At 39.9% G+C, this 27779-nt stretch overlaps 1 protein-coding gene across 1 annotated transcript in view; it reads right to left on the reverse strand.

Moving 5' to 3' along the window:
* Window positions 1–428: 428 nt before the first annotated feature.
* SETD4 (SET domain containing 4) overlaps window positions 429–27779 on the reverse strand; it is a 135509-nt gene continuing 108158 nt past the window's right edge. The window contains exon 13 of the mRNA XM_055313747.1: window positions 429–662. Coding sequence (XP_055169722.1) covers window positions 567–662 — 96 coding nt within the window. The 3' untranslated portion in view covers window positions 429–566. The remainder of the gene's footprint in view (window positions 663–27779) is intronic.

Here is a 27779-nt window from a genome sequence, read left to right on the forward strand (position 1 = left end):
CCCACGTTGGGCTCTCTGCATGGAGCCTGCTTCTCCCTCTGCCTGTGCCTCTGCCTCTGTGTGTGTGTGTGTGTGTGTGTGTGTGTGTGTATGTGTCTCATGAATAAATAAATAAAATCTTTGGGGAAAAAAAAAGAAGTTTGGGGATAAAAGAAAATCCTAAATGCTTCATAAGAGAATAAAACAAACCTATGTTGAATTTAAATTAATTAATTATTTTTTTTAAAAAAAAGACAATCTAAAATGAACAAACTTATCCCTGACAATCCGTGAAGCTAAAAAATAATAGAGTGATAACTTAAAAGTTCTGAGGGGAATTATTTTGTTTTGTTTTGTTTTGTTTTGTTTTGTTTTTTGAGGGGAATTATTTTGAAGCTGGAATCTGATTCCCATCCAAATTAGCACTGAAAATGAAAACAAAATAAAGGTATTTTCACAGACATTTAAAGAGTTACACACAGGCCTTAGTGGATTAGAAAAAAAGAGAAATTAATTCAAAAAGGGAAAGATATGGGCACCTGGGTGGCTCAGTCAGCTAGGCATCCAACTCTTGAGTTCAGCTCAGGTCATGGTCTTGGGTCATCAGATCCATCCCAGCACTGGGCGCCATGCTCAGTGCAGAGTCTGCTTGGGATTCTCCCTCTCTCTCTGAACCTTCCTCCCTAAAATAAATAAATAAAATCTTTTTTTTAAAAAAAGGGGGAAAGATGTGAGACCAACAATAAATGGAGAAACCAATAAAAAAAAACAGTTTAGAAATATATTTTAAATTTTTTTAACAATAATCTGTACCTAAAATCCCAGAAGATCTCTACATGGGAGAATATGTCCACAGGAGATGGAAGGGAGAGAATGAAAATATGCTAAGGTTCTAGTTGTGTTTGGGATATGAATGAGAAAAAAATAAATAAATTCTAAATGATTAATTTGGAATTAATATTCCAAATATTAATTAACCTAACAATGAGAAAGGGGATATAACTTTAGATAAGAGATTTTATTAAATAAAAGCAAATATGGGCACCTGAGTGGCTCAGTGGTTGAGCATTAGCTTTCAGCTCAGGTCACGATCCTGGGGTTTTGGGGTCAATTCCCACATCATGTTCACCGCAGGGAACCTGCTTCTCCCTCTGCCTGTGTCTCTGCCCCTCTCTCTAGTCTCTCATGAATAAATAAGTAAAATCTTTAAAATAAATAAATAAGAGCAAATAATACTATACAAAATTTTGGTGGTCTCAATAAGTATGTGATTTTCTAAAAAAAATATGAATTAATCAAAATTGATCCTGGGAAGGGCAAAAACTTTCTTGAATAGGTGGTTAAATTAATGCCCTTTTAAAAATTAAAAAGGCAGTCAAAGTTGGAAACCTTTTAAAAAACAAAGGAACTATGAACATGCACTTTTGTAGGGATTTCTATTCCTTGGAGCAAGTGATAATCCTTAAATTATGTATCTATCTGAAAGTATATAAAAATAGAGAGATTCCAGACTCAGTCAACGCAGGTATCATCACTGTGATTCCAAAACCAGACAAGGTTAGCACACACAAATAAAATGAAGCCATAGGCCAAAGTTACCTATGAATATGTGAACATAGATTTAAAATACTAAAAAATATATTAGCAAATGAAATTCAGTAATACATTATTATTTTTTCATCATAACCAAGCAGAATTCACCTAGAAATGTGAAAGTGGTTCAATATTAGGAAATTTATGATACAGTCAACTACAACAGATGTAAGGACAAAAGTATTATTTATGCTCATCTCAATGCACACCAAAAAATTATTTGATAAAATTCTGTTATTTCCAAATCTAAAACAAAAATGAAAAAAAAAAAAACTCTAATTACACTAAGAAAGGATGTAGAATTAGGTAACCAAAGGAAAACCACAGAAAATATCATATTGAATAATGAAAGATTAGAAAGTTTCCATTACAATTGAGAACAAGACAACCATCACAGCTACTATCCATCATTATTCTGCATTATAGTTCCTATTTTAAAGGAAAGAAAAGTAAAAGAAATGAGAGGTGTAAATTGTGGACAAAAAAAAACAAATAAAAATTTCCCTACATGTAGACAAATTGTGATCCCAAGAGAACTGACAGAAATATTAATAATATTAATATGCAAAACCAGTAGCTTTCTTATGCACGAGCATTAACAAGTTGAAGATCTTTCATATGTTTTTCTAATACTTTTGTAATTTAGTGTTTATATATTTAGTTCCTTAAACCATCTGGAATTCATTTTAGCACCTATGTTTTCTTTATTTTGGTCTCCACAGAAAGTGCTCTTTGTGGATATCTCTCCAGTGGCTATATGGCTCTCTTGCCCTCAATCCTGTCTTACCTAGGATTTTAGAGGTTAAAAGAATGATACATTGCCTAGTTCCAACCCCAATATTGCCAGTCACTACTCGTGAGATCTTAGACTGTTACCAAACTCACTGAACCTCAGTCTTCTCATCTACCAATAGTAGAAAATAATGCCTATGTCATAGCATTGATGGAAGGATTAAATAAGAGTATGTATGAAAACTCACTAGCACAGTGCCTGGTGCTGTTCTTACTGCCGGGAAACAAATCCCTCCAAACTCATGACTTAAAACAACGATGAGCTGTGTAAATAAATCTGGTTCTGAGCAGATTTCAGCAGGGACAACTCATCTCTGCCCTACTGGGGGTGAGCTGGGGGGAAGCTCTGCCAAGGTGACTCTCACATGGCTGCCAAATGTCCTGGCTGTTGGGTCTTCCCCATGAGAGCCTCTCCAGGGGCACCTTGGGCTTCCTCTCCACATGATGCCTTGGATTCCAAGAATAAGCATCTCCAGAGATAGGAAGTAGAAGCTACCAGTTTCATAAAGCTTCAGCCTGCAAACTGACACAGTGTATCTTCACCATATTCTATTGGTCAGCTACAGAGCCCAGATTCAATGTCTCTGGGCACATATTATTCACATCCCTCATCCATGCAAAATATACTACCCATCCCAGACCTGCTAAAAGCTTCATCCTTCTAAGTCATGTCCAAGTGTAACTGAAGCACCTTGTGTGTGGCTCTTTGTACACAACTCACCACCTGGATATTGTGAACTATAGAGACATTTATCGTCACCTCCGCATACACACATACATCACCACAGTAGTGTATCAAGAACAGAATACTCACAACAGATGCTCCCACTGAAAACAACAGAGACAGGAGGCACACAGTCAACAGTGTTCCAAAGCAGTCCTGTGCCCCAGCTCCAAAGAGCTGCAGGGTTCTTTGTAGAACCCAGTACTACCCAATGGCTCTTGGCTGCATCCTCTGGGCTCTTTCTGCCCCTGAGTATTCTTTCTCTTCCAAAAGAACACTTAGTTGGTGATTCCATACCTGTTCAGTCTACTTCCTGAACATAGAAGCTGGGGCTCTACTTTGCTTCTTTTGATCCGTTCTGGTGGTGTTTCCAGTCAATAAGTGTTTCCAGTCAATAAAGTACTCACAGTCAATAAATACAGTCTATTATTGTTCCTGCTATTAATAACATGGGTAAAAATGTACAGATGCCTTCCCAAACAGGGAATATTTACCAGTAATTTTAGAAGACAGGATTAAATAGGTAACCCAACAAAATGAAATTTAGCAAGAGTAAAGAAAATTCCTGCATTTAGACTTTAGAACTCAATTTTATAATTACAGGATGGGACTGGCATGCTTGTCTCCTCCACTAAGCTGTAAGCCTTTTACAGGAGAAAATTGAGGGGATTTAGTTGACAGCAAGCTCACAATGAAACAAAAGCATGAAGAGACACACACTGTAAGTGGCATCCAGACAATGTAGCTTATGATCAGGATGGTGAGGAAATAAAACCACATCACAGGAGTAACTTTGAAGAAAATGAGTGACTTCAGCTGGAGATGAGAAAGCCTCAGGGAAGTAATAGCGACTGATGGGCAAGTTATCAGCTTCCTATGTCTCAAAGACTGTCATGTCAAAGAGAAAATGGACTTAGCTCCAGAGGACAGAATTCATGCCCTCAACTTCAGTTACCTGTTGGCATGACATGAAGAGTTTCAAATAATAGTGATGCCAACACCCTCCCTAGAACAATCCTGTTATAGTCACTGAGGGTGGGCCCCCAGATGTAAAGATTTTGTTAAAATCCTCCAGGTGATTGATTACACTGGACTGCCATGCTTGTGTATACTGGATCTAGAGCAAACATCCATGAATGAGCTGACTCACGAAGCATTGGCTTGCCCGTCACCAAAAGCACTCAAACAAGAGGCTGGAGATTGTCACTATTAGTGTTACTGAAAAGTCCTGCATCAAGTGAGAGAGCAGATGAGCTTTAAGACCCACTCCAGGACCAACAGATTCAAGGATGGAGAGTAATTCAATCCCATTGAACGACAGGAAAGGAGTCAGAGATCCCTCATTGCTGATGGAGCTGTGCCCACATGTTCAGCCCATGGTTCTGTTCCTCTCCAGCCTCCTGGGACAGACAGCTGGAGCCCCTCCTGTCCATAATGGGGGTCTCTTGGAGTGGACTTCTTTGCCCAAATGGACAGTTTGAGTCAAAGAATAACCTGTTTGGAATAGTTTAGAAAATGGGAAGTTTGGGTTGGGGGAGGGAGAGGAGGGCAGTGGAGGGCAGAGGTACTTAAGCCCATGATCTGGGTATTTTAATTTGAAATGTTATCACCTTAGTTCCACAGGGAGGCTCCCCCATCTCCCCCACTTCTATCCACTGAGTCTCCAACCCAACTTCAGCCCTTTATATCAAGTTAATTGCTCTCATTTTTTGGACTCACATTCCCTTCAAGTATGTGCAGATAGCTAGTGTTTCCCATCATTTGCTGTTGGGAAGGCAAAGTCCTCATGAGATATTAGTTCTTATAAGTATAAATCATAGCCTGGAGCCCCAAATACCTGATTTTCTGCCCCTTTCTGAACGCTCTCCAGTTTTCTTTCTAAACCTCTCTATTATTGAAGTGCACAAATGCATTAAAACATCCCAGCTGTGTTACCAGCAGCCTGGAATAAGAAATAAACCATACTGACCATACTCCTGACAAAATTGTGTTTCACAAACAGAATCCTTTCTCATTTTCTTATCACTCCCACCCCAAGAGAAGACAACCCTGGAGCTGTGTATCCCACAAACCAACAGCTGATACTTAGCATTTATCAAGTGACTGCAATGAAATTTTTGTAATTTGCAGATACAGGTCTCCTTCACACTGTGCATTGACCAAGACCAGTGGCAAAAAAAAAAAAAAAGAGAGAGAGAGAGAGAGAGAGATTTTCTTGTAATATGAATGCAGATTAAAGAGGGAAAAACTTATAAATTACAGCACTGTCTTCTGAAGGCCAAGTGCACATTATAAAACTTGCCCAGTTCATTTCAAGCAACTGTTTAGTTCATCAATGCTTTATTTGTAAAAGCAAATGCTTGGCCTTACAAAACATCTATTCAAACATCAGTGACTCAGAATTCTGGGACTTTCCTGCTTGTCTGGGAATTATGTTTATGATACAAATGCCTAGTTAATAAAAGCCTGCCTTCCACGCGTCAAAGACCTTTACGATCTTAAAGAAAGAGGAAAAAAGCTGCACTGGTCGCTTTACTTTGTTCTTCTTTTGCTACATAAATGACATCTGTGAGGTTTCATTGTACCCGAAAATAACTAACCAGAGGATTTTTAGGGTTGTGAAACTACTCTGTATCCAGTATAATGGTGGATACATGTCATTATACATTTGTCCAAATCCATAGAATGTACATCACTATGTATGAGCCCTAAGGTAAACGATGGACTCTGGATGATAATGGGGTGTCAGTGTAGCCTGTGCCGCTCTGATGGGGGATATTTCTAATGGGGGAGGCTTGCATGAGAGGGAAGAGGGGATGCCAGAGGGCATATGGGAAATCTCTGTACCTTCTGCTCAATTTTCCTGTGAACTAAGTTGCTCTAAAAAGTAAAATCTATTAAAATAAATAACCAGTCCTGTTGGAAGCAGGCCCTACCTAGTGCATTCATGGGCCCTGAAAGAATTTTGAAAGAATATTTCCTTTTTGACAGACCAGACGGTATAGGTGCATCAGAGAAGTTTGCCTTTGGAAGTTGGAGTTTTGAGGGTTGATCGTTACTCCCTTAGGATGTTTACACCTACTAATCTCACTACCTGGAAATCTCTATCCCCATGTCTTTGCACAAACTCAATTTAAATGGTACCTCGTGGAGAGACAAGCCCTGAAACAGAATTTTAACTATAAAAAATAAATGATGTCTGCCGGAGAGGTGGGGGCTGGGAGGGCAGGGGGAAATAGGTGATGGGAATGAAGGAGTGCGCTTGTCACGGTCACGATGAGCACTGAGTGGTGTATGGAAGTGCTGAATCGTTGTGCTGTACACCAGAAACTAATATAATATTGTATGCTAACTATACTGGAATTAAAATAATTAGATTAAAATTAAAAAGTAAACATCATCCCCTCAGAGAAGCTATCCCTCCCTCTCTCCACACCACCCCACCTAAAACAGCTCCTACTCACCTGTTGCCACATCAGCATGCCTCCCTGTCATCACCACCCTCTGATTCTCCTGTGGGAAAACCCCTAGAGAGTTTTCCTAGGGCTTTGAAAAAGTGCCTATTCGCTCCTTAATATTTACTGAGAGCCAACAAACTGCTGTAAAGTGCATGGTTGCCTACATTACCAGGACATTGCCCAGTTCATACAGAGGCGGACAGACCATGTTGGGCACCACATGCTGCTCTCAGGTACATCCAGTGGCCTCCTGTTACATGCTACCAGGGAGGGGATCTAGGCAAGGAGAGCCTTGGACAGCCGCACCCCTGCTGGGAGGGCCTCAAGAAGGAGGTAGGACTAGAGATGGCTGGCCCAGATGCAGTACTATTTCCTATCTGGAAACAGAGTGGCCTTACTTCTAAGACTTTCAGAAAAAGACTCTCACCTCCTGAAATGGAGCCCGGCTCTTCTAGCTCAGCGTAGAAAGCCTGCTCCTAAAAACCACTGAGGCTCCCAACCCAGGAAGCTGGCTAGGACATGCCAGCAGCTGGGGAATAGAAAATTAAATCGTAGATAAAATGTTTAGGATGTTGTTTCTTTTCCAAGGGAGATGACCATTCAATAGAGCGGCTACAAATACCTCCACCATATCACAGTAATAGAATGAAAAAAAAAAAAAAAACTCTGGGAAAGCCAGATGTGAGCATTCTCACTGGAATCACACATACATATGATATAGACTCATATGTAGATGGAATTATTATAACATAAATTGTATTTAAAGAGATATGATTTTATATGTAGCATGTAGTCTCTCCCTCTCTCTCTGTCTCTCTGTTACAATTGGCCAAATTTTAACCCATCTTTCTACATTCACGCCCGTGCCCAGGCTTGTCATGACCAGACTGTATTTTCCTGCTCGTTGACTTTGGGCTCAACCATGTGACTTGCTTTGGCCATGGTTTATGGGTGGAAGGCAAGGGCACTGCTTCTTAGCCTAAGCCTGAGCAGCCTCACACGTTTCCATTTTCCTTTCCCACCTCCACCATCACTGGGAAGAATCTGTCTCAGTTTACCACGTGGTTAGCCTCCCAACCCCAGAAGAAAATGAAAGATGCTGGAGCAGAGCCATCATAGCCATTCAGCCATGCCTGCGAATACATGAGCAATCACAATTAATTATAGTTTTCAGCCACTGAGTTTTGGGGTGCTACTATGTGGCATTCTGTGGCCAGTGATAAATGATCCCCTGTGTCCCACACAGGGGATAGGGATATTTCTTTGTAAAGAGCTGAAGGCAACATACATTTCTCTCCCATTTCTTACCACTCTGCACTTCGGCCTTCCAGTCTCTCAGTAGACATTTCTGTGTTTTGAAATTACGGATGAGTAGAAATTTATGAACACCCTTGTCCCCAGTGCCCATAATTGCTTATTATTTAACCATTTATCATATTTATTTCAAGCCATTCTTAATATACAAGATAACCCATAAAGTTGAAGTCTGCTCCAACATTGAGAACTCTAGTCTAAACCACTGAAGATGAACCAGCCAAGTCCAATGCTGCCCCCACACTTTCCCAACTCATCATGTTGTCCATGGCATTGGTCTTTTTTTGGAGCAGGTTGGCAGGAGCTGGAAGAGCCCTGAAGGAAGGCAAAGAACAGGGTGGAGGAAATCATTCAGAAGTTAAGACACCACAGTGCCACTTGATTAGGATCAATAGTATCTACTTCTTGCAGGTCCTCATGTCCTGAGATATCTGTGAAGATTGCAAAAGGGATCAAACAACATCACTCCTTTGGGAAAATGGCTTAAAAACTCAATGAGGCAATTTATAAGTTCACAATTCTCCCAGACAAGCAGTGGAAATTTTCTTTGGAGATTCCATTAATTTGCCAACTCCCAAGAACACAGAGAAAGAGAGAGAGAAAGAGAGAGCTGCTTCCAGAGCTTTCACAGCTCTCAGCCTTGTCAGCTGAGACTTGCCAAGGCATATTCACCAGTCCCTTGCTGAGATGGGACCCACCTCTAATACATTCTTTCCCAACATCCATTATCTTGGGTCACCTCCCCTTCCCACATTCTACTCCTCATCATCAAGCCACCAAAAAAGTATACAGTGGCTATGGTTATGGTGGAAAGCCAGCAGACTCACACATTCCTAGGGGATTTATTTGGTTTCATTGATGCATTAGACCGCACATGGGGGGAAATGAACAAGTGCAAGGGAAAGGTTGCTTTGATCCTAAATCTGGAAACAAAACATACTGACATAAAGCAATAGAAAACCAGATACGGCCAATGAGAAACCAGAGCTCGACTCTCGGAATTAAACATCATTATCACGTTTTTGTATGTCCCCTCTGGCCCCTAAAAGCTCCATTTAAAAACAAACTAAAACTAGGCCAAAGCTGAAGAGGATCTTATAATCTGTGAGCCATGGCCTCGGTGAAAGTATACTTCTTACTCTGTTCCCCTCACCCAGTGGCATTAACACCTGCAAGCTTCACCCGTACATAACTCAGCCCAGCGACTCTTTTTATCTTGGCAGCCTCTGGAAGCATTTCGCCAAGGTTCTGGGCTCTTTCAGTCAACATGACCAATTCCACATCCTTTTATTAATTACTAACCATTTCCCCTTGTAGTCAGCCCTGAAATCCCTGCTTTGATCTGCCTGACATGTCACATGGTGTGTTCCTATGAACACAACCCCTCCCGTGGCCGACTTAGAACTGGCAAGCCTGGTAGACACACACACACGAGTGAGGAAGACATTGCCTGTAGACAGTAGGAGAAAGGGAGCTCTACCAGGAGGAAATCAATAGCCATAAGCAAAAATTCATTTTGTTCGTTCAATCAGTATTGGTTTAGTGAGAACCGAAAGGTGCATGCTGAAGGTCAGAATGACAGTGGCTATCACAAACACCCTACATCCTGTCCGGTTAGAGAAACTATAACTTATTTCGTTCAAAAGAAGACCATGATCCAAAACTAGAAAATTATGATGAACTGAATTAGTGCTTAACCAGGAAGATTCACAGACAGGTCCTCTTGCAGCTTCTGTTAAACTTTTCCAGAGGAACTGAGTCATCCTCAGATTCTGACCATCCAAGTGATGAGATGCTTGTCTTCTAACCAGGACAAAAGACATGAGCAGATGCCCTTCCCTCAAACCCACTTTCTTCCTTGGACCACTCTATATAAACCACCTTTCTTGCATTTCAGATTGGCATAACAATAACCCAGAAGCATTTCTGCGAGCACACATACAGATTGTTCTCTCCACCGAGGCTAACAATGGATGCTTGCAGAGAAATCTGAAGGCAAATACTGTACTGAATTTAATGAAAATGATTGAATTTTTGCAGTCTGCCACAAGGACCAAAAAGAAAGCAGTCATTACCAGACTTCAGTTGCCAGGCAAGCATCCAATATCACATGAGCTGATACTGGCCACATGATTAAAAATAAATAAATAACAAATTATTTGCCTTTATTAAATATTCAGACCATTTCTATTTAAGAAAATAATGAAGCTTTTTTGTTGCACTGCTTACGATGCAGGTAACCTAAAGATCAGCTTTACTTCCTCTTGGCAACCCCCATTCATGCAAATCGGTCATGCCCATCCCACTGCAATAAAAAAATACCAAGTCGACTCTGCTTCTGCTGAAATTGCTGTCTGGTATGAAGATCAAAGGGGACTTTTCCCCCAACAGATTACTCGTCTGCAGTTCCCTGGCCTCTCAGTGTGGTCCCAACTGTTCCCGCTTGTCCCATGCTGCTTAGGGGTGAGCAATCGCCTAGGTCTTCCAGCTATGTGATTGGGCTTGTAATGACAGTAATTGCCAGTCTGTTAAACTACCTCCAACCAGGGAGGAAAATACCCTCCGGACACATTTCCCAGGCCCACATGAAGAGATAGGAATGAATTCATAACAGAAAATTATCCAGTCCTGTTGGTACAGTGCCACCAAAACCAATAGGCTTTTTTTTTTCTTTTTATTAATGGCCCTCCCGTATGACACCACTGGGCCACAAAGTGGGCAAAGGCTTTTCTGTTTCCTCAAATATCCTTGACGTGCTTTGACCACCAGAAGCCCACCAGGAGGCAATAGGTCCTTACAGCATTTCACATCTCTCCAAGATATTGTGGGGCTGGGATTGCCTTTGGGGTTATATCTGCCCAGGGAAGGGGCTACCTGGGTTCTTATCTGCAATGAGACATACATGAGACATACGTACATACATAGATGAAACCAAGTTTCATCTAATTTCTTCACTACCTTGTCTGTTTAAATTTGATCCTTTTTGATCATTGTAGAAAGACAGGATTGGTGTGATCAAGGCATAGATGTAAATGATAGTTTGTCTTACTTCTTACCAATAAAGCCAGTTGGATAACTAGTGTGAATAAATATTAACATGAACATTTTAAACATAATATCCAGCAGCATTCATACAAGTTCAGAACTGTATGTATATGCTAGATTGTAATTTTATATGATTTCATAGAGATGGATTTAAAAATGTGATATCTTGACTAATAATAAAGTGTTATTTATTAATGAAATCAAGTAATGTGCAGCAACTTTAAATCTATATAGGATATGGAAAACAGTATAGAGATTCCTAAAAAAATTTAAAATTGAACTACCCTGTGATCTAGGAATCACACTACTGAGTATTTACCCAAACAATACAAAAACACTAATTCAAAGGGATACACACACTGCTATGTTTACAGCAGCATTATCTACAATAGCCAAATTATGGAAATAGCCCAAGTGTCCATTCATAGATGAATGGATAAAGAAGAGGTGATATATATATATATATGAATATATATGAATATTGTATATATTGTGTAATGGAATATTATTCAGCCATAAAAAAGAATGAAATCTTGCCATTTGCAATGATGTGGATGGAACTAGAGAGTATAATGTTAAGTGAAATAAGTCAGTCAGGGAAAGACAAATATCATATGATTTCAGTCAGACATGGAATTTAAGAAACATAACAAATGAGCAAGGGGAAAAAGACAGACAGAGAGACAGAGAGACAGAGAAACCAAGAGACAGACTCTTAACTATAAAGAACTGATGGTTACCAGAGGAAGGAGGGGATAGAGGATGGTGATTAAAGAGTACACTTACCATGATTTTAAAATATGAAATGATTTTAAAATCTATATAGCATATGTCCTTGGAAACTGGGTGCTGACTAGAATCTCTTGCTTCTTAACTCCACAGCCTCCCTTCTTTATTGGGCTCTCTGACCCTGAGGCAGCAAGCCTGGAAATTACATTTCCCAGATTCCCTTGCCAGCCAGCCTCCTGTTGGGTTCCCCCAGTGGTTTTACTGCCCTTTCAGTAGCAAACTAAAAGGTAGGAGTAAAGAAGGTGCTATTTTTTCACCTTCCAGGGTGACTCTGGCAATGGTGGCCCCAGGAGCAGGCTGATAAGTGTGGCTTCTGGGCTTCTGCTCAGACAGCTCAGTCTCACATCAATAATTATTGTGGTTCAGCCAGCCTAAGAGGAGAGTCCAGCATGTTCCCCTTGGCTTCTCCAACCATAAGAGGATGCCACATGGCTTCCTGCAGTTACTCGTCTCCCCATTTTTACACCTTCATCCCTCTCATATGTACTACAAATTCTCTGTATTAAATTCCTTTTTTGAAATATCTATAGTGGTTTCTAAGCAGACAAATGCCCTGTCCAGACATGGATTGCTACAGCTTCTCATACAAATAATTCATTCCCATGAAATGAATTTGCAATGAAGCAAATTTTAATCAGATGGTTTAAAGATGATGGTAAAGTTTTTTCATTTGCTGTGACAAATCCATAGCAGAATTAGAAGTAGAAGTTTAATTATGTAAATTTACTTTCTAAGATCCCCTAAAATAGGCAAATGGTCCCATCCCTTCTCCAAATAGTTTTGGCTTGAATTTTATGTTTGTTGGTTGTGGGTTTTGTCCATGTGGGCCATGTGGTGGCTTGCTGCAGGATCTCAGGCATTGTCGCTGAGTTTGCGTGGCTGTCCTCTGACCTAATGAGGCAAGTATTGGATGCCAGCACTTTGATCCATGCACATGCACAGGATATAGACAAAAGAGCTTCCCAAACCAACTGGAGAGAGTCCCAGTGGGAATACTCGACGACATATTAATCAAAGTCAAATGGCAGAGCAAATTGAACTGGTTCATTAATTATGAAAATTCTCTCACAAAGTGACATCTTGTTAACTATGTGGAAGCTTAGCACATTTTCACATGGTCCTTTTTGTCTACTCAGATCTAACATGTCACATTTAGTAATGAATCAAGGTTTTCCTTTTCCTTATTTAGGAAGTAAAAGCTATTTTATGCCTAACCCACATTTAAATATATGCTTGTGTGTTTACCTAAGCCCACTACGTGGATAGAGGTAGTATGTTGGTAAAAGGAAGTTTACAGTGCCAGGATTTGTTTTACAAAGATATATAGAGGGAAATGGGAAAACAGATTTTGTATATTTTAAAACTCTGGATCCATGTCAAGTGCCTGTGCACCCTGAGCTAACTGGAAAAATTCAACTGTAATATGAAATGTTGGCCTCATTTCTCTAGGTTTGCTAGCTAAAATTGTAAAAAGAATCTGTACCTCTCTTCACTACCACTTAAAGGAACTTCAGTTCCCTGGGACTTTTCTTCCTTTGACATGTGGAAATGAAAATTTAAAGAAATTATCAAATATTCCCTTCATATATTCAGGCCTTTTGTATAAAGTGAGGTGGTTATTGTATACCATTTGACGTACAGGGCTCCTAAATATCTCAAATGCCCAATCACCAGGAATCCTTTCTGGGTGTTAGGTTACTGGTTTGGCTGCCATCACGAAGGCCATAGTAACAGTGACTTTAGCTGATAGAAGTTTATTTCTTTCACATAATGGCTTTATCATACCTATCTAAAGGCTGTGGTAGCACTCTGTAGCCTCAAAGTCCCAGGTTCTACCTGTCTTGTTGTTATGCCATTCCAAATACGTGGCTCCCATTTTGCCATCTGTTGACTTGTGTTATACCTAGGCCAATGCATAAAGGCCAAGTAACAGCCCTGCATGCAGAACCTCAAAGTCACATCCCACTGACCAGAACATAGTCACATGGCACTTTCTCACTACCAGGGAAACTGGGAAACAGTCTTTGTCCTGCCATGCACTCACCATCACTAAAGAACAGACAGCACTGGTTATTAGGCACCTCTGCTGTATTCTTCCTCATGTTAAGGTGCTATGTGTCCCTAAGTGCACAGACAAGGCACAAAATAGATATCTATTAAATGAACAAATAAACAAATGAATAGATACAATTCTTAAGGGGATGCTTGTTTAAAAACAGATATGAGGACACATTGTTAGGATGGTCATGGTTGGTTTTTTTCCATCAATTTCTCAGAAGTGAAATTTAGTTTTAGTTAGAAATTGGATTGATTGGGACAACATATATTTGAATGTCAGAACCAGAATAGTGGTGTAAATACCCTACTGATGACTCCATCATATTTTTCCCCAGCATTCTCCAAACCTATATGGTCATGGAACCCTTTTGTCAGGGAACATCCATATTTATGAGACTTTCATGAAAAACATTCTCCTGCCTAAAATCTTAGCAGAAAAGTAGAATTCAACTATTCATCTTTTCAGATAGGACTTTCTCAATCTGTACATAGGCAAAATACATTTAAAAAAAAAAACAGTGAAGCTACTCTGTAGGATACTATAATGATGAATGCATGTAATTATACATTTGTCAAGACCCATAGAATATACAATATCAAAAGTGAACCCTAATGTAAACTCAGGACTTTGGATGATTATGATGTGTCGATGTCATAACAAATGTCCCATTCTAGGGTGGAGGGGTGGGGAATGGTGATAATGGGAGAGGCCACGCATGCAGGGGGGCAAGAGACATATGGGAAATCTCTGTACATTCTACTCAGTGTTTCTGTGCATTAAAACTTTTCTAAAAAATACATCTATTTTAAAATAAATTAGCTTTTTCAGAGCACACTAATAATAGTTCCATAGTATCTTCCCATGGCTGTGAATAACTACACAGGTTGACCTACCACCTTACATGACATCCTCATTTCCCCCTGTGATTTCCCAACCATCATGGGCAGTTAGAAATGGCAGGGACCTCAAAATGTCATCAAAGCCGCCCATCTGCCTTCAGATCCTGATGTCACTACACTACTGAGAGAAAACAACATCAGAACGAGACCTCATGACATGATCTCATTCGTACCCAGAGCCTGGATAACATCATTTCTACTTTAAGTAAACACTAAGAAGGGAAGATTATCCAGACAAGCAATCTTAGATGCACTATATTTGTGGAGTAAAGGATTGCAACCAGCAGTCCCAGGAAATCTGGCATTTGTTCGGAAAACACGTCTGGATTTTGAAAGGGCTCTGCCTAACACATTCAGTGTATGCCCAGAGGTCTTTGAGGAAGTGTACTCATAAAGAGGATACGACTGTACTAGAAACTGTGATTGATCTACATTCATGCTGCAACTCTCACTTAAAAGGGAAGTTAGTCCAGTTCCCCTTTGAAACAGCTTCTCAGCAGCATGTGGCCGCCAACCTCTCGGAAAGCAGGAACATGAATGTTATAGCGGCCTCAAAATTCCACTGTTTTGTAACGATCTTCCCTTCATCCATCCAAAGGATGTGTGAGTGAGGGCAAAGAGGGTAGGAAGTTTCAGGTGACAATATTCTCTTGGAATTTCAGAACTCATATTTAACAGAGAGACCAGGGCATTTGTCCCATTTTAGGGAAGTGTTATAAAATATTAATTAAAAGCTCAATATTGGATAACCCCTTTAAGTAGTATCATTTGGGGGAGGAGAGCTGAGGAGAAAGTCAGTTGAAAATAGTTTGGAACCATCTATTAACCAATCACCTATACTCTTCTGCCATAGTTTTCATTATCCCATTTATGAATTCTGAGTCTCTGGAAATTAAAAAAGACTTTCCCCATCGATCTAGGCAGGAATCCATTTCATGAAACTAAATATGCAGACTGAAGAAAGCCAGATAATGATAGAAATAATTGTGCTAATTTTAAAAAGAAAAAGGTTAAGTTTGATTATGGTAAATAGTAATAAAAATTGTGTGTTATTCAGTGTAGTCACTAAAAGGATGGAAATGTTTTCAAATGTGATTCATTCCAACTGAAACAGGAAGGGGAGTAAAAACATGAGCATCTAAGGAGGCAGTTAAACTGCTATGTCAGAGCAACTCTGCCCCATGGGGAGGAAACTGTCCTTCTCCCTGAAAGAGCTGGACCTACTCACTCTAGCCAGCAGCCTCTGCAGAAAGTCATTGCACCACGCTTGTGCATGCACGCCTACACACCACATGCACATGGACGCACGCACAGCAATAGAGGCTAGAGAGTGTGAAAGAGAGAGGGCTACACCAACCCCTCAAGAACAAGGGCAGCCAAAAGACATCCTTCAAGAAGGAAGGGAATCAAGGAAAAAACTTATGGCTTACTTAGATCAAAATGTTGTTAGAAAAGGGTTGACCAGTTTCTGGATTCAGAGGTCCTAAGAGACAAAGAGCCTACATGTCAATAGGCACTTTGAGTAAGGAAGCTGGAGCAGACTTGGAAGGAAAGCGGACGAGGCCTCATAGAAATAATTCACAGCACACAGTCAAATGTGCACATCTTGGGGATTTGAAACCTGAAGAACATGGCCTAGAGTTATTTCTGAAGGCTCAGAAAATGTACAGAAAACACATGCTTCTAAAAGGGGAGAAAAAATAAATAAATAAAAGGGGAGAGTCGTGGAATCAGGAGAAAGGGATGACCTTGGTTTCTCTGAGGCTATGCTCCTACTTTAATTTCCTTAACCAGAAAAATACTTTCATGTAATGATATATTTATTTTTTAATTTTTATTGAAATTCAATTTAATTAACGTATGCTGTATTATTAGTTTCAGAGGTGGATTTAATGATTCATCAGTTGCATTTAACACCCGGTGCTCATTCCTTCAAGTGCCCTCCTTAATGCTCATCACCCAATTACCCCACAATAGCCAAAATATGGAAAGAGCCCAGATGTCCATCGACAGATGAATGGAAAAAGAAAATGTGGTCTATATATACAGTGGAATATTACTCAGTCATCAAAAAGAATGAAATCCTGCCATTTGCAATGATGTGGATGGAACCAGAGGATATTATGTTAAGCAAAATAAGTCAGAAAAAGACAAATATTACATGATTTCATGCATATGTGGAATTTAAGAAACAAAACAGATGAACATAGAGGAAGGGAGGGAAAAATAGAACAAGACAAAATCAAGAGAGAGACAAACCATAAGAGACTCTTAACTGCAGGAAACAAACTGAGGGTTTCTAGAGGGGAGGAGAGTGGGGGGATGTACAATCATACATTTGAACTCCATAATCAGAAATGCCTAGCTGAGCAATAATCAACAAGAGCTTCTGGAGAACATATACTCTTGTATTTGCCTAACAACCTTGTGAGAGAAGCCTCTAGCTCCACATTACAGAAGAGTAAAAGAGGTGTCATTCATTTTAAGTTTTTCAAGATTTTGACTGAATCTAATCAAGATAAGGGGGGAAGGAGACAACTACCCTAGGAAGGCAGATACACCTACCGTCTTGGGGGGTCCATACACCTAGACATCTGCTCCTGACTTGCCTTCAGCTCAGCCTTGTGCCACCAGCTGCACTGGACACTCACCGGGGAGGTCCCACAGACCCTCAGCCTTTGCACAGCCCAACTGAGCTTGGGGCCACCCCGTCCTTCATTCTCTGCCTCTCTCCCCTTCCTCTCCCCTTCTCTTTTTTTTTTATTTTATTTTATTTTTTTTTTCCTCTCCCCTTCTCCTCCCAACCTTCTTGGCCACACTCTGCTAGACCCCAGTTAGTGAAGTCATAGTCCTTACCTAGAATATTCATAGTCCTTGCTAGAATATTTTAGCACACCTCTGCTTAAAAGAACTTTGTAACTTCCCTCATGCACAGGATGAAATAGAAAGCTCTCCAGCATGGTAGAGGAAAGCCCTTCATGTTCAGAGCCCCATCTAGCCATTTCTCTTCTTTAGCCCATGCTCTTGACATGCCAGAGAGCCCTGCAAGCCTCCACAGCCAATCATACTCCAGTGGCCAGGACATATCCCCTTTGAGGGACAACCTCCTACTCTTCTTCGCTAGAGAACCGCTATCCCATTTCAAGGCCCTGCTAGAGCGTCATGTCTTCTGTGAAGACCTCTCTAACTCCACAGGCAAAGAGGAGTTTCTTATCATTCCCTTTGTAGAATAGCACTTACCCTGCTAACTGGCAATCACTCTGTTTTTAAGACTCTCTCCCCCCACCCCCCAAAAAAAAGACTCTCTTCCCCAGTGAGAATCCAGAGAGCAAGGAAATAACCTACGAATCTTTGTGGCCCTAAGTACCTAAGTCACATTGCCTAAAATTGCAACATACGCATACACACATCCTGCTTTGTTTTCCTCCACAGCACTAACACATACTCAGACTGTTTGTCTATTATCTGTCTCCCTCCACTAGAATATGACCTCCCTGAAAGCAGGTACTTTCATCTATTCCATTCTCCCCTCTACAACCAGTTTCCAGAACAATGCCTGGCCTGTGGTGAGCACTTAATAAATATCTTAATGAATGTGCATACAAAATGATCAGAACAGGGTCTGGCATATTCAATGTGTTAGTTACTAAATGAATGCTGAAGTCTCACCTATCCCAAGAACATTCTTGGATTTTCTTCCACCCTTTTCTCCACCTCCCCTGAACTCCTACAATAGTGAGACTCTCACCTTCCAGCCCTTCATCCATGAATGTATTTCAATTTTGTCTCTATAGAGACTATAAAAATCTCTAAATAGATAGATAGATAGATAGATAGATAGATAGATAGATAGATAGATAGATAGATAAAAATCCCAAAAGCGGGTGCCATGTCTTTTAAGAAAGATAATATTAAATATAACCAGTGTTAGGTGCTTCCAAACTTATTGCTTCACTTATTTTTCTCCCAAACACGTTGCAAAATTACTTCATGATTCCAATTTGACATCTAAGAATCTAAAGTGACCCTGGTGCTAACTTACCCAAGTTCACAAGACCTTTATATAGCAAAGCAAGGGGCGCATGGGTGGGTCAGCCAGTTAGCCATTTGCCTTCAGCTCAGGTCATGACCTCAGGATCCTAGGATTGAGCCTTGTGTTGGGCTCTCTGCTCAGCAGGGAGTCCGCCTCTCCCTCTGCCTCTGAAGCTCCCAACCACTCCTGTGCTCATGCTCTCTCTCTCTCTTTTTGAGATAAATAAAATAAAACCTTCGAAAAGCAGAGCAAGGACTCAAACCAGGTTTGACTCTAATGTAGGCATTCTTTCCGCTACCCTACTCAACTTTTGATTAATACAGCTAAGTTAAATTTTCCCAAAAATATAGAAAAGCCAAGAGAAAAAAAAACAGTCATGTACAAACTCACCATCCAAAACAACCACTTTTTCATCTATTCTATGATTTTGTCTTTTTTAGTCTACATGTTTTTTAATAATTATAATCATACTGGGTGAGAACTGGTTATACTAGCTTTTTAATTAATATTTTTGTGTGCCATATTTGTAATATTATAATGATGTGATAATTATTGTGTTTACCCATGAAGATAAACACTTTTTCATGTATTTTTTAAATGCATACTTTTTTCTCCCTTGTGAATTGTCTTTCTCTAGTCATCTCTTTGAGGTCTTAATAATTTTCTTATACATGTTACAAATCCTTAGCTCTTTCTGTGAATTTTTTTCTATTCTATTTCATAATTATCTCACTCAGTAACTGCCTAACATTGTGCTGAGTACAAAAAGTGTGTGACATAACATTGTTGATTAATCATCTAAAATTATTCACCGTACCAAGTGACTGAGGTTAACATCACCAGTGACAAGTCATAATACTGTTGTGTATTCCTGACATGATACAATGAGAAAGGCACTTCATCTCTATGGTATTCTTCCCAAAACTCCACAACTCCAGTCTAATCATGAGAAAATATGAGACAAAAATGGGAAAATATGAGACAATGAGGGACATTCTATGAAATACTTGACCAGTACTCTTCAGCAATATCAAGTCATGAAAGATAAGGAAAGACTAGAGATTATAGAAAACTAAGGAGACATAATGACTAAATGTAACATGGTATCCTAGATTAGATTTTTTATAGAAGAAGGACATTAGTGGAAAACCTAGTAAAATCAGAATAAAGTCTGTAGTACTACTGTACAAATGTCAATTTCATAGTTTTGGTAAGTATGCCGTGGTTAGATAAGATGCTGACGTGAAGAGTATATAGGAACTGTCTGTGCTACCTTTCCAACTCTTCTGTAAATCTAGTTATTTCTACATAAAAAGTTTTTTTTCTTTAAATGATTCACTCTGGCTGGATACATAACTAGTGTCAGAAAACCACATTTTTACCCAACACAACCTTAGCTCTTTCATCAACAACTTCAAATGACAGAATAAAAGAACTGTTTACTGGCTCTATAATAAATCAGAAGATAGCTAAGACACAAACAAGTATGATGTATTGGATGTGAGTCTGCCAAGTTGGAAGAGAGATCAGAAACATAATTAGGTCATTAAGACAGGTCAAAATCACCTTTCTAAGGCAGGAAAAGTAGATCAGAGAAGCTAAAGACAAGTTCCCCCAAAGAATCATGGTGTACTGGAAAAGCACGGTTCTGAAGTTGAACCCTGGCACTGCCCATTTCTGGTTGGTTGGGGACCTTAGAAAAGTAAATAACCTTCCAGAGTCTTGGCTTCTTCAAATTTGAAACTGGAATAGTAATATTTCTTTCATGGGCCTCTAGTGTAAAGGTCAGCAAACTTTTTCCATAAGATAAGAAATATTTTATGTTTTGGGTCAGATGATCTGTGTTGCAGTTGTTTAACCCTGCCAAGGTAACTTGGAAATAGGCATAGACAATACAGAGTGGCCAAAGTATTAAAGAAGATCATAACTGGGGAGGAAGAAAGAAAAGGAAAAGGAGATTGATAACTTTCATGTGCCACAGAATTCCCCCAAATCAATACCAGAATGATGTCAGGGAGTAGCATTGTGTATAGAGCCCTCTATTTATTTTTTTTAAGATTTTATTTATTTATTTGACAGAGAGAGTGAGCATAAGCAGGGGCCTCTGTAGCCAGAGGGAGAACTAGGGTCCCCACTGAGCAAGGAGCCTGATGTGGGGCTTGATCCCAGGACTTTGGGATCATGACCTGAGCCAAAAGTAGACATTTAACTGACTGAGCCACCCAGGCGCCCCCAGAGCCCTCTATTTCTAACTGTAAATAAATATGGTTAATGTGGGGATCCTTGGGTGGTGCAGTGGTTTGGCGCTTGCCTTTGGCCCAGGGCGCGATCCTGGAGACCCAGGATCGAATCCCACATCAGGCTCCCGGTGCATGGAGCCTGCTTCTCCCTCTGCCTGTGTCTCTGCCTCTCTCTCTCTCTCTCTCTCTCTCTCTCTCTCTCTCTCTGTGACTATCATAAATAAATAAAAATTAAAAAAAATATGGTTAATGTATTAGCACCCTGGGTATACAGTAGCTGTAACATGTGTTTGCTATACTATTTTAAAATATTCAGTACAATTACAAGATGGAAATAGATGGGATGGATGGAACTCAAAGGACATTATTATTTACATAGGAAGCTAGTGGCTTGTGCAAAACAGGTGAAATACATTGATGTGTTAAGTAAACTAATGTGTTAACCACAGGCATATGGCATAATCTAGAAGACATGCTGTGCTACACAGAAAAAATAGATTAGCCATATAGAACATGCAAAAGATAGAATAGGTTAAATTTATCTTAAACAGGTGATAGAACAAACAAGTGCTACCAGTAGACAAAATGGAGACAAAGATCAAGTTATAAGATCCAGGTCATGAAACCTCCAGGCCAATAGCTTTTTCATCCCTAAACTGGCCACTCACTGATGATACCTATTATGGTTCCATTCTGGCCCCATATGTGCTCTGCAGCCCCCCCCCCAAAAAAAAAACACACATTTAAACCCACAGCCGCCATATTAGTTTTCTATTATGTATTGTAAGTTCCAATAGACTAAAATAAAGGTATCGACATGCCTTTATTACCTTATGGTGGCTCCAGGGAAGAATTTGTTCCCTTGCTGTATTAGTGTGTTAGGGCTGCATAACAAAATACCTCCGACTGGGGACTTAAACAACAGAAATGTATTGTCTCACAGTTCTGGAGGCTGGATGCCCTAGATCAAGATGTCAACCATGTAGATTCCTTGTGAGAGCCTTGAGGAAAGGATCTATTCCAGACTTCTCTCCCTGGTTTGTAGATGGCCATCTCCTTCTTGTACTTATGCATTGTCTTCCCTTTGTCTTTGTTTATGAACAAATCTTCTTCTTCTTTTAAGGGCATCAGTCCTGTAGGAACATAGGCCACCCTAGTGACCTTATTTTAACTTAATTTCCTCTGCAAAGACCCTATCTCATATTCTGAGGGGTGATGACTTCAGCATATGAATTCAACAGGGGTGAGGGACACAATTCAGTCCATTAACACTTGGATTTTCTAAATTCTAGAGGCCACCTGCATTCTTTGGCTCACGGCTCCTTTTTCTGTCTTCAGATCCAGCAGCGCAACATCCTCAAACAGACATCTATCTCCTTGACTCTGCTTCCATTATCACATCTTAACTCTGGCTTCTCTGCCTCCCACCTCCTTAGAAGATCCCTTGGCATTACATTGGGCCTACCAGATAATCCAAGATAATCTCCCCATCACAAGTTCCTTTATCACATCTGCAAAGTTCCCTTTGCTGCATGAGGTTACAAATTCACAGTTCTAAGGACTAAGATGACAGCATCTTTGGGGGCCAGTATTCCATCTAAAACAGCCACTCAGCACATTAATCAGTGACCTATAGCAATTGGCTAGATGTCTTCCCAATAAACCAAGTTTGTATTGGGTCCAGCACCTTCCACCTACTGAGCCTCTGTTTAACCTCAGCTCTAGTCCATGTAAACACATCATTGGCAGGGAAGGCTAATGCAGCAGATAGTCAAAACTCAGCCCAGGATTCTAGAATCCTGGAAGGACAGTCCTTTTATCTCACAGGCATCAGACCTCAGGTGTATATATTACCTCATCAAATTCTTGTTGCTTTTTGCAGTAAGTTTTGAATTTTTTAAATAAGCCATGTGATTTGAGCATCTCAATTTGGTCTGTCATCCTTTCTGTTCCACGACAGCTGGGATAGTTTGCCTGGTGGGATATTAGAGGTTATCAATACATCAAGGTCATTTTCCACAAGCCATCAGCTTTTGTACAGAAGCAGATTTTTGAGTCAAGACAATATGATGAAATCTGATTGAGGAGGGTATGGTCCAGAATGTGAGGGCTTGAGCTCAGAGACCGTAGTCTTGGGTAGAACCCAGCAATGAGCAACCCATAGTCCCATAAAGGTTTCAGCATCAGAAGATTGGGTGGGGGAGGGAGGGGACAGAGCGTCCACCATCAAGAAGGACTCTGCAGGCCAACTTCCCCTTAGCATGTTGCCCAGATCAGCTCTGCTTACACAGTGCTGGAGGGGAGGATCATGGCAGGCCAGATTCCAGGAGCATTGTGTCAACTTACTTTGAGGAAGCTAGACACACCACTGAACTTGGAATAATGTGGGAAATCTGACAGCCAGGACATGAACAGGAGAGTAAGGAAAAGAACAGTGAACAGAACTCCTGTTTCCCATTTAGCGTTGTCTCTGAGCTTTGACTTTCATAATTGGTGGAATCCAAAGCAGAAAAAGAATGTTAAAAGACTTGTGCATACATAGGTTTAAAAAAACTTTCTGCCTTTTTCCAAATACCAAAAACAGAAATATTCCAGATTTCAAAATGGAAATACGTGATTAATTTTTAAAAAAGAACACTATTTGAAAAACATTAAGAGGTGCTCTTGTATACCAAATGCTGAGCTCTAGAAATAAATTTTTACTTCATAAAGCATTTAAAAAGTAAAATTAATATCCTTTTCATTCAATGTCAGCCTTTTAAAGTTAAAAAAGAGCTTTTGCCAATAGTAATTGTCACTGGAATGCTTTCAAACCCCTATATTTTTGGTTTCTTACTAAAATGGGATAAAGGAGCACCTGGGTATCTTACTGGTTGAGATCTGCCTTTGGCTCAGGGCATGATCCTGTGTCTGGGGATCAAGTCCTGCATCAGGCTTCCCACAAGGAGCCTACTTCTTCCTCTGCCTATGTCTCTGCCTTTCTCTCTGTTTCTCTCAATAAATAAATAAAATTTTTTTAAGTAAATAAATAATAAAATGGGATAAAATGTGTCCTCCTGGTGAAAGAGCATGCAGAGTTTACAAGGACCATGCCAAAACACTTCCGTTTAGACTCCAAGTTCTAAATGAGGATAAGCCTGACACACGTGGGTGTGTTATCTACATTGAGCCCACAACAGAGATTATAATCAAATGTTTCTTTTAGCAATGGGCATCATTAATAATGCATAAGTGACAGCTTACTAGTCTCTCCAAGTGACAGAAGGCCCTATAAACCTTATGAAGCTCAGTTACTGAGCTTCATACTCCAGGGTTATAAAAAGCAGCCTTTTCTAATAGAAACCTTCATAGTTAAGCTTTCAGGAAACAAATGACACAAGTATAAGGCAAGGGGAAAAATAGCTATCTCCAAAATGGAACAATCTAGGTTTCCTGCCACTGACATTGTTTTATGTGAAGAGATGCTATGTGAGAAATACTTTGCAAAACTCAGATACAATCCTAGTTTCAGAGTTTTCTAATCTGACCCTGAATTCATAACCAAAAGAATAAAGAATTCTTCCTGAGAAAGGCTGCATTTTGTTCCCCAATATCAAGAATAGATGTGTTCTCCCTTTAATTCCAATTACAGATATTTATTCTAAGGAATTAATCAGAGATGCGAGGTCAATGCACATATAACAATATTTATTTCAGCATCGACTCTGCAAGTAAAAAAGTTGAAATGATCAAAGTTTCCATCAGCAGGAAAACTATCAAATAAGATGAAGAACAGGCAAAACATGGAATAAGTTATTGCCTTTAAAAACTGGGTTTTTGGGATCCCTGGGTGGCTCAGAGGTTTGGCGCCTGCCTTTGGCCCAGGGCGCGGTCCCGGAGACCGGGGATCGAATCCCATGTCAGGCTCCCGGTGCATGGAGCCTGCTTCTCCTTTTGCCTATGTCTCTGCCTCTCTCTCTGTGTGTATGTGACTCTCATAAATAAAAATAAAAAAATAAAAAATAAATAAATAAAAACTGAGTTTTTGAAGAATATTTATTGATATGGCAGTATGGGAGTATGTTCATGATGTAATATGGATAGAAGGATATAAAATTATAACTACTATGTGATTTCAATTTTGTCTCTAAAATGGTTAGAATTATTATTTTTATGATACTCTGCTGTTTTTTTCCAAATTTTCTACAATGGAAAAGTATCACTTCCATAACCAGGGGAAAAATATATTATTCAAAGAAATGGACTTATCCCAAAGAAAACCGCCCTTTTCCAAGCGCTACTATTTTTACAGTAGCCCAGAGCATGGATGGAGAAGTGACTACGAGGAAGGCTCCAGTGGCCACACCCTCCAAACTGTTTCTACCTACACACCAGCAAGGCTTCTACATGGTTAAAATTGTGTCTACACCCCAGGGGAAACACTACTGCGCCACTCTAGAGAACCAGCCTAACTATAACTTTACGGTTACACTGATGGTTCAAAGTCTGACCACAAAGCAGTGTCAGCAGAGTGAGTTCCGTCCATCCAACAGCAGACAGTCCTGCTCTCCACTCCCAATATCCACAGACAAGCAGCTCAACAAATGCACCATCCACCCAAACAACACTTGTAGGGTTCCAGCACTCTGTGTGATGACACATAGTGTGTTGTCCAAGTGTGTGTGCAACATGTGGGTGAGACAGGAGAGGGAGAGAAGAGTGGGAAGGGGAGGGGGGGGTGGAAGAAAAAGAATGTTCACACAAACGACTAAAAGTCTGTGCCTGGCTAATCTAAAAAGTTACAAACCATAAAATTATTTAGCATTTCCAGAATAGGGAAGAACACATCTCTTAACTCTGGTTAAAGGAGAATAGCCCCTCTGTTTCTTCTTCCAACCACTCAACATGAACATCACCAGCTTTGTCTTAGGCCTCAGTACACACAAGTAGTCCAGAGCACTTGAAACTGGTGCCTGTGAAAAGGGAGCATTGAGTTGTTCTTTCAACAGGATTTCCTAGCCTGAACTGCAAGCATAGTTATCTGCATGCATTAACCAGCGCAGATTAGTGGAGATTTGGTATGGATATGGAGAGCCATCTAATGGCCAGTTGAGTGAAAAACAGGGCCACAGCGTGCAGGGAGGAAGCAACAGGTCATGTACCTAAGACTGTTATTTTGTCTTTTATTTGATAAGTAACTATTAAGCATCTAGTAAGTCCTAGGCACCAAGCTAAGTTTGGGGGAATGCAAGGATCCAGGTCAAAAAAAAAAAAAAAAGGAAGAATTTTTCATTATTTGTAAATATATCTCATTGGAAAATGTCTTCTTCTGTTGTCTCTGTTTATGAAAAGCAAAACAAAATCCCACATTTGAATCAGATCATCTCTTAGAGGAAAACTAGATTATTTGATTTCCTATTTCAAGGCAATTGTTTTTAAAAAGCTCTAGAAATTGAATAATATTCCATGTCAGTAATTCCAAATTTGCAATACAGGCAACAGGCTTTTTCTTTGATTTTTGTAACAATTCCCCCATATTACCTCTCCCAACCCAGAGGGCTGAGGAATATAGAAATACTGCTTTTAAGGTGATTTTTAAATGAGTTTTGCTCATGTAATTTTAGAAATTAATTTCATAACATTCTTTAGGCTTATTGGCCAACTATCAGGCTCACAAACTAACTAAAAGCAAATATAAACTACAAAATTCTAAATTGCAGTCCCTAAAATACTCTCAATAATTTGTGTACAGAAACTTTTCTATACTAAGATTAGAAAAGGAGGGGCATCTGAGTGGCTCAGTTGGTTGAGTCAACTCAGTTTCCACTCACGTCATGATCTCTGTGCATGTGAATAAGTTCCATGTAAGGCTCTCCACTGAGTGTGGAGCCTGGTGGGGATTCTCTCTCCTTCTCCCTTTGCCCCTCCCCTACTTCCTCCAAAAAAAAAAAAGAAAGAAAGAAATAGAAAGGTGTGTGTGTGTGTGTGTGTGTGTTTAATTCTTGACTACTTATTACCACTTAGAAATATCAATATGTGGAAATCCTAGGCTGCTTCTTATTTCCAATTATATCATAATGCATTGCATATGTAAATGGAACATTGCAAATCACACCATCATATATGTTCCTTTTCTGTTGTAAGTGAAAGAAAACACTCTAATTTCTGTACACTGGGCACTAGAAAGGTTTGTGAGCACTCTTACGGAAAAGAGTCAATGCCTTTTTCCAGGGAGGGCTGATGACAATGCACATCACCAGACCTTGTAAGACCCAACGAGGAAAAGCAACTCAACTGAGGGTTTATCTTTAGGATTTTTGGTGAATGAGAAATATAGGATATGCCATTTATTTTAAAAGCAAAGACGAAGAAACATGAAATTATTCTGCAAACATAGTAGGCGAAAATAGGCTTCATTTATACATTATGCGCATTTCAGGGAAAGAAGTGATGGGATGGGAGGTTAGGAAGAGAAGATATGAAATTAACATGGTGCCACATGCCCTGAAGACAGCATGCCTTTCTCTGGGAAGATCTCAACTCTTGAGGTTAAAAGAACAAGTTAGTATTTCCAAAAGATTTTAGTTAAAAAATATGATAAACTGGAGCACTGGCATGGCACAATTAGTTGAGCATCTGTCTCTTGACTTCAGCTCAGGTCATGATCTCAGGATCATGAGATGGAGCCCCGCTTGAGAGTCTCTCTCCCTCTCCCCCTCCCCACACCCTAGCTTGCATGTGTGCTCTCTCTAATATATATTTAGATTATATATATGTGTATATATATATATGTGTGTGTGTGTGTGTGGTATATATATGTATATGTGTATATGTATATATATATAATAACTGTTACTATTGATACTCTTTTGTCC

This window comes from Nyctereutes procyonoides, unplaced genomic scaffold, assembly GCF_905146905.1.
Source record: "Nyctereutes procyonoides isolate TBG_1078 unplaced genomic scaffold, NYPRO_anot_genome, whole genome shotgun sequence".
Lineage (NCBI taxonomy): Eukaryota > Metazoa > Chordata > Mammalia > Carnivora > Canidae > Nyctereutes > Nyctereutes procyonoides.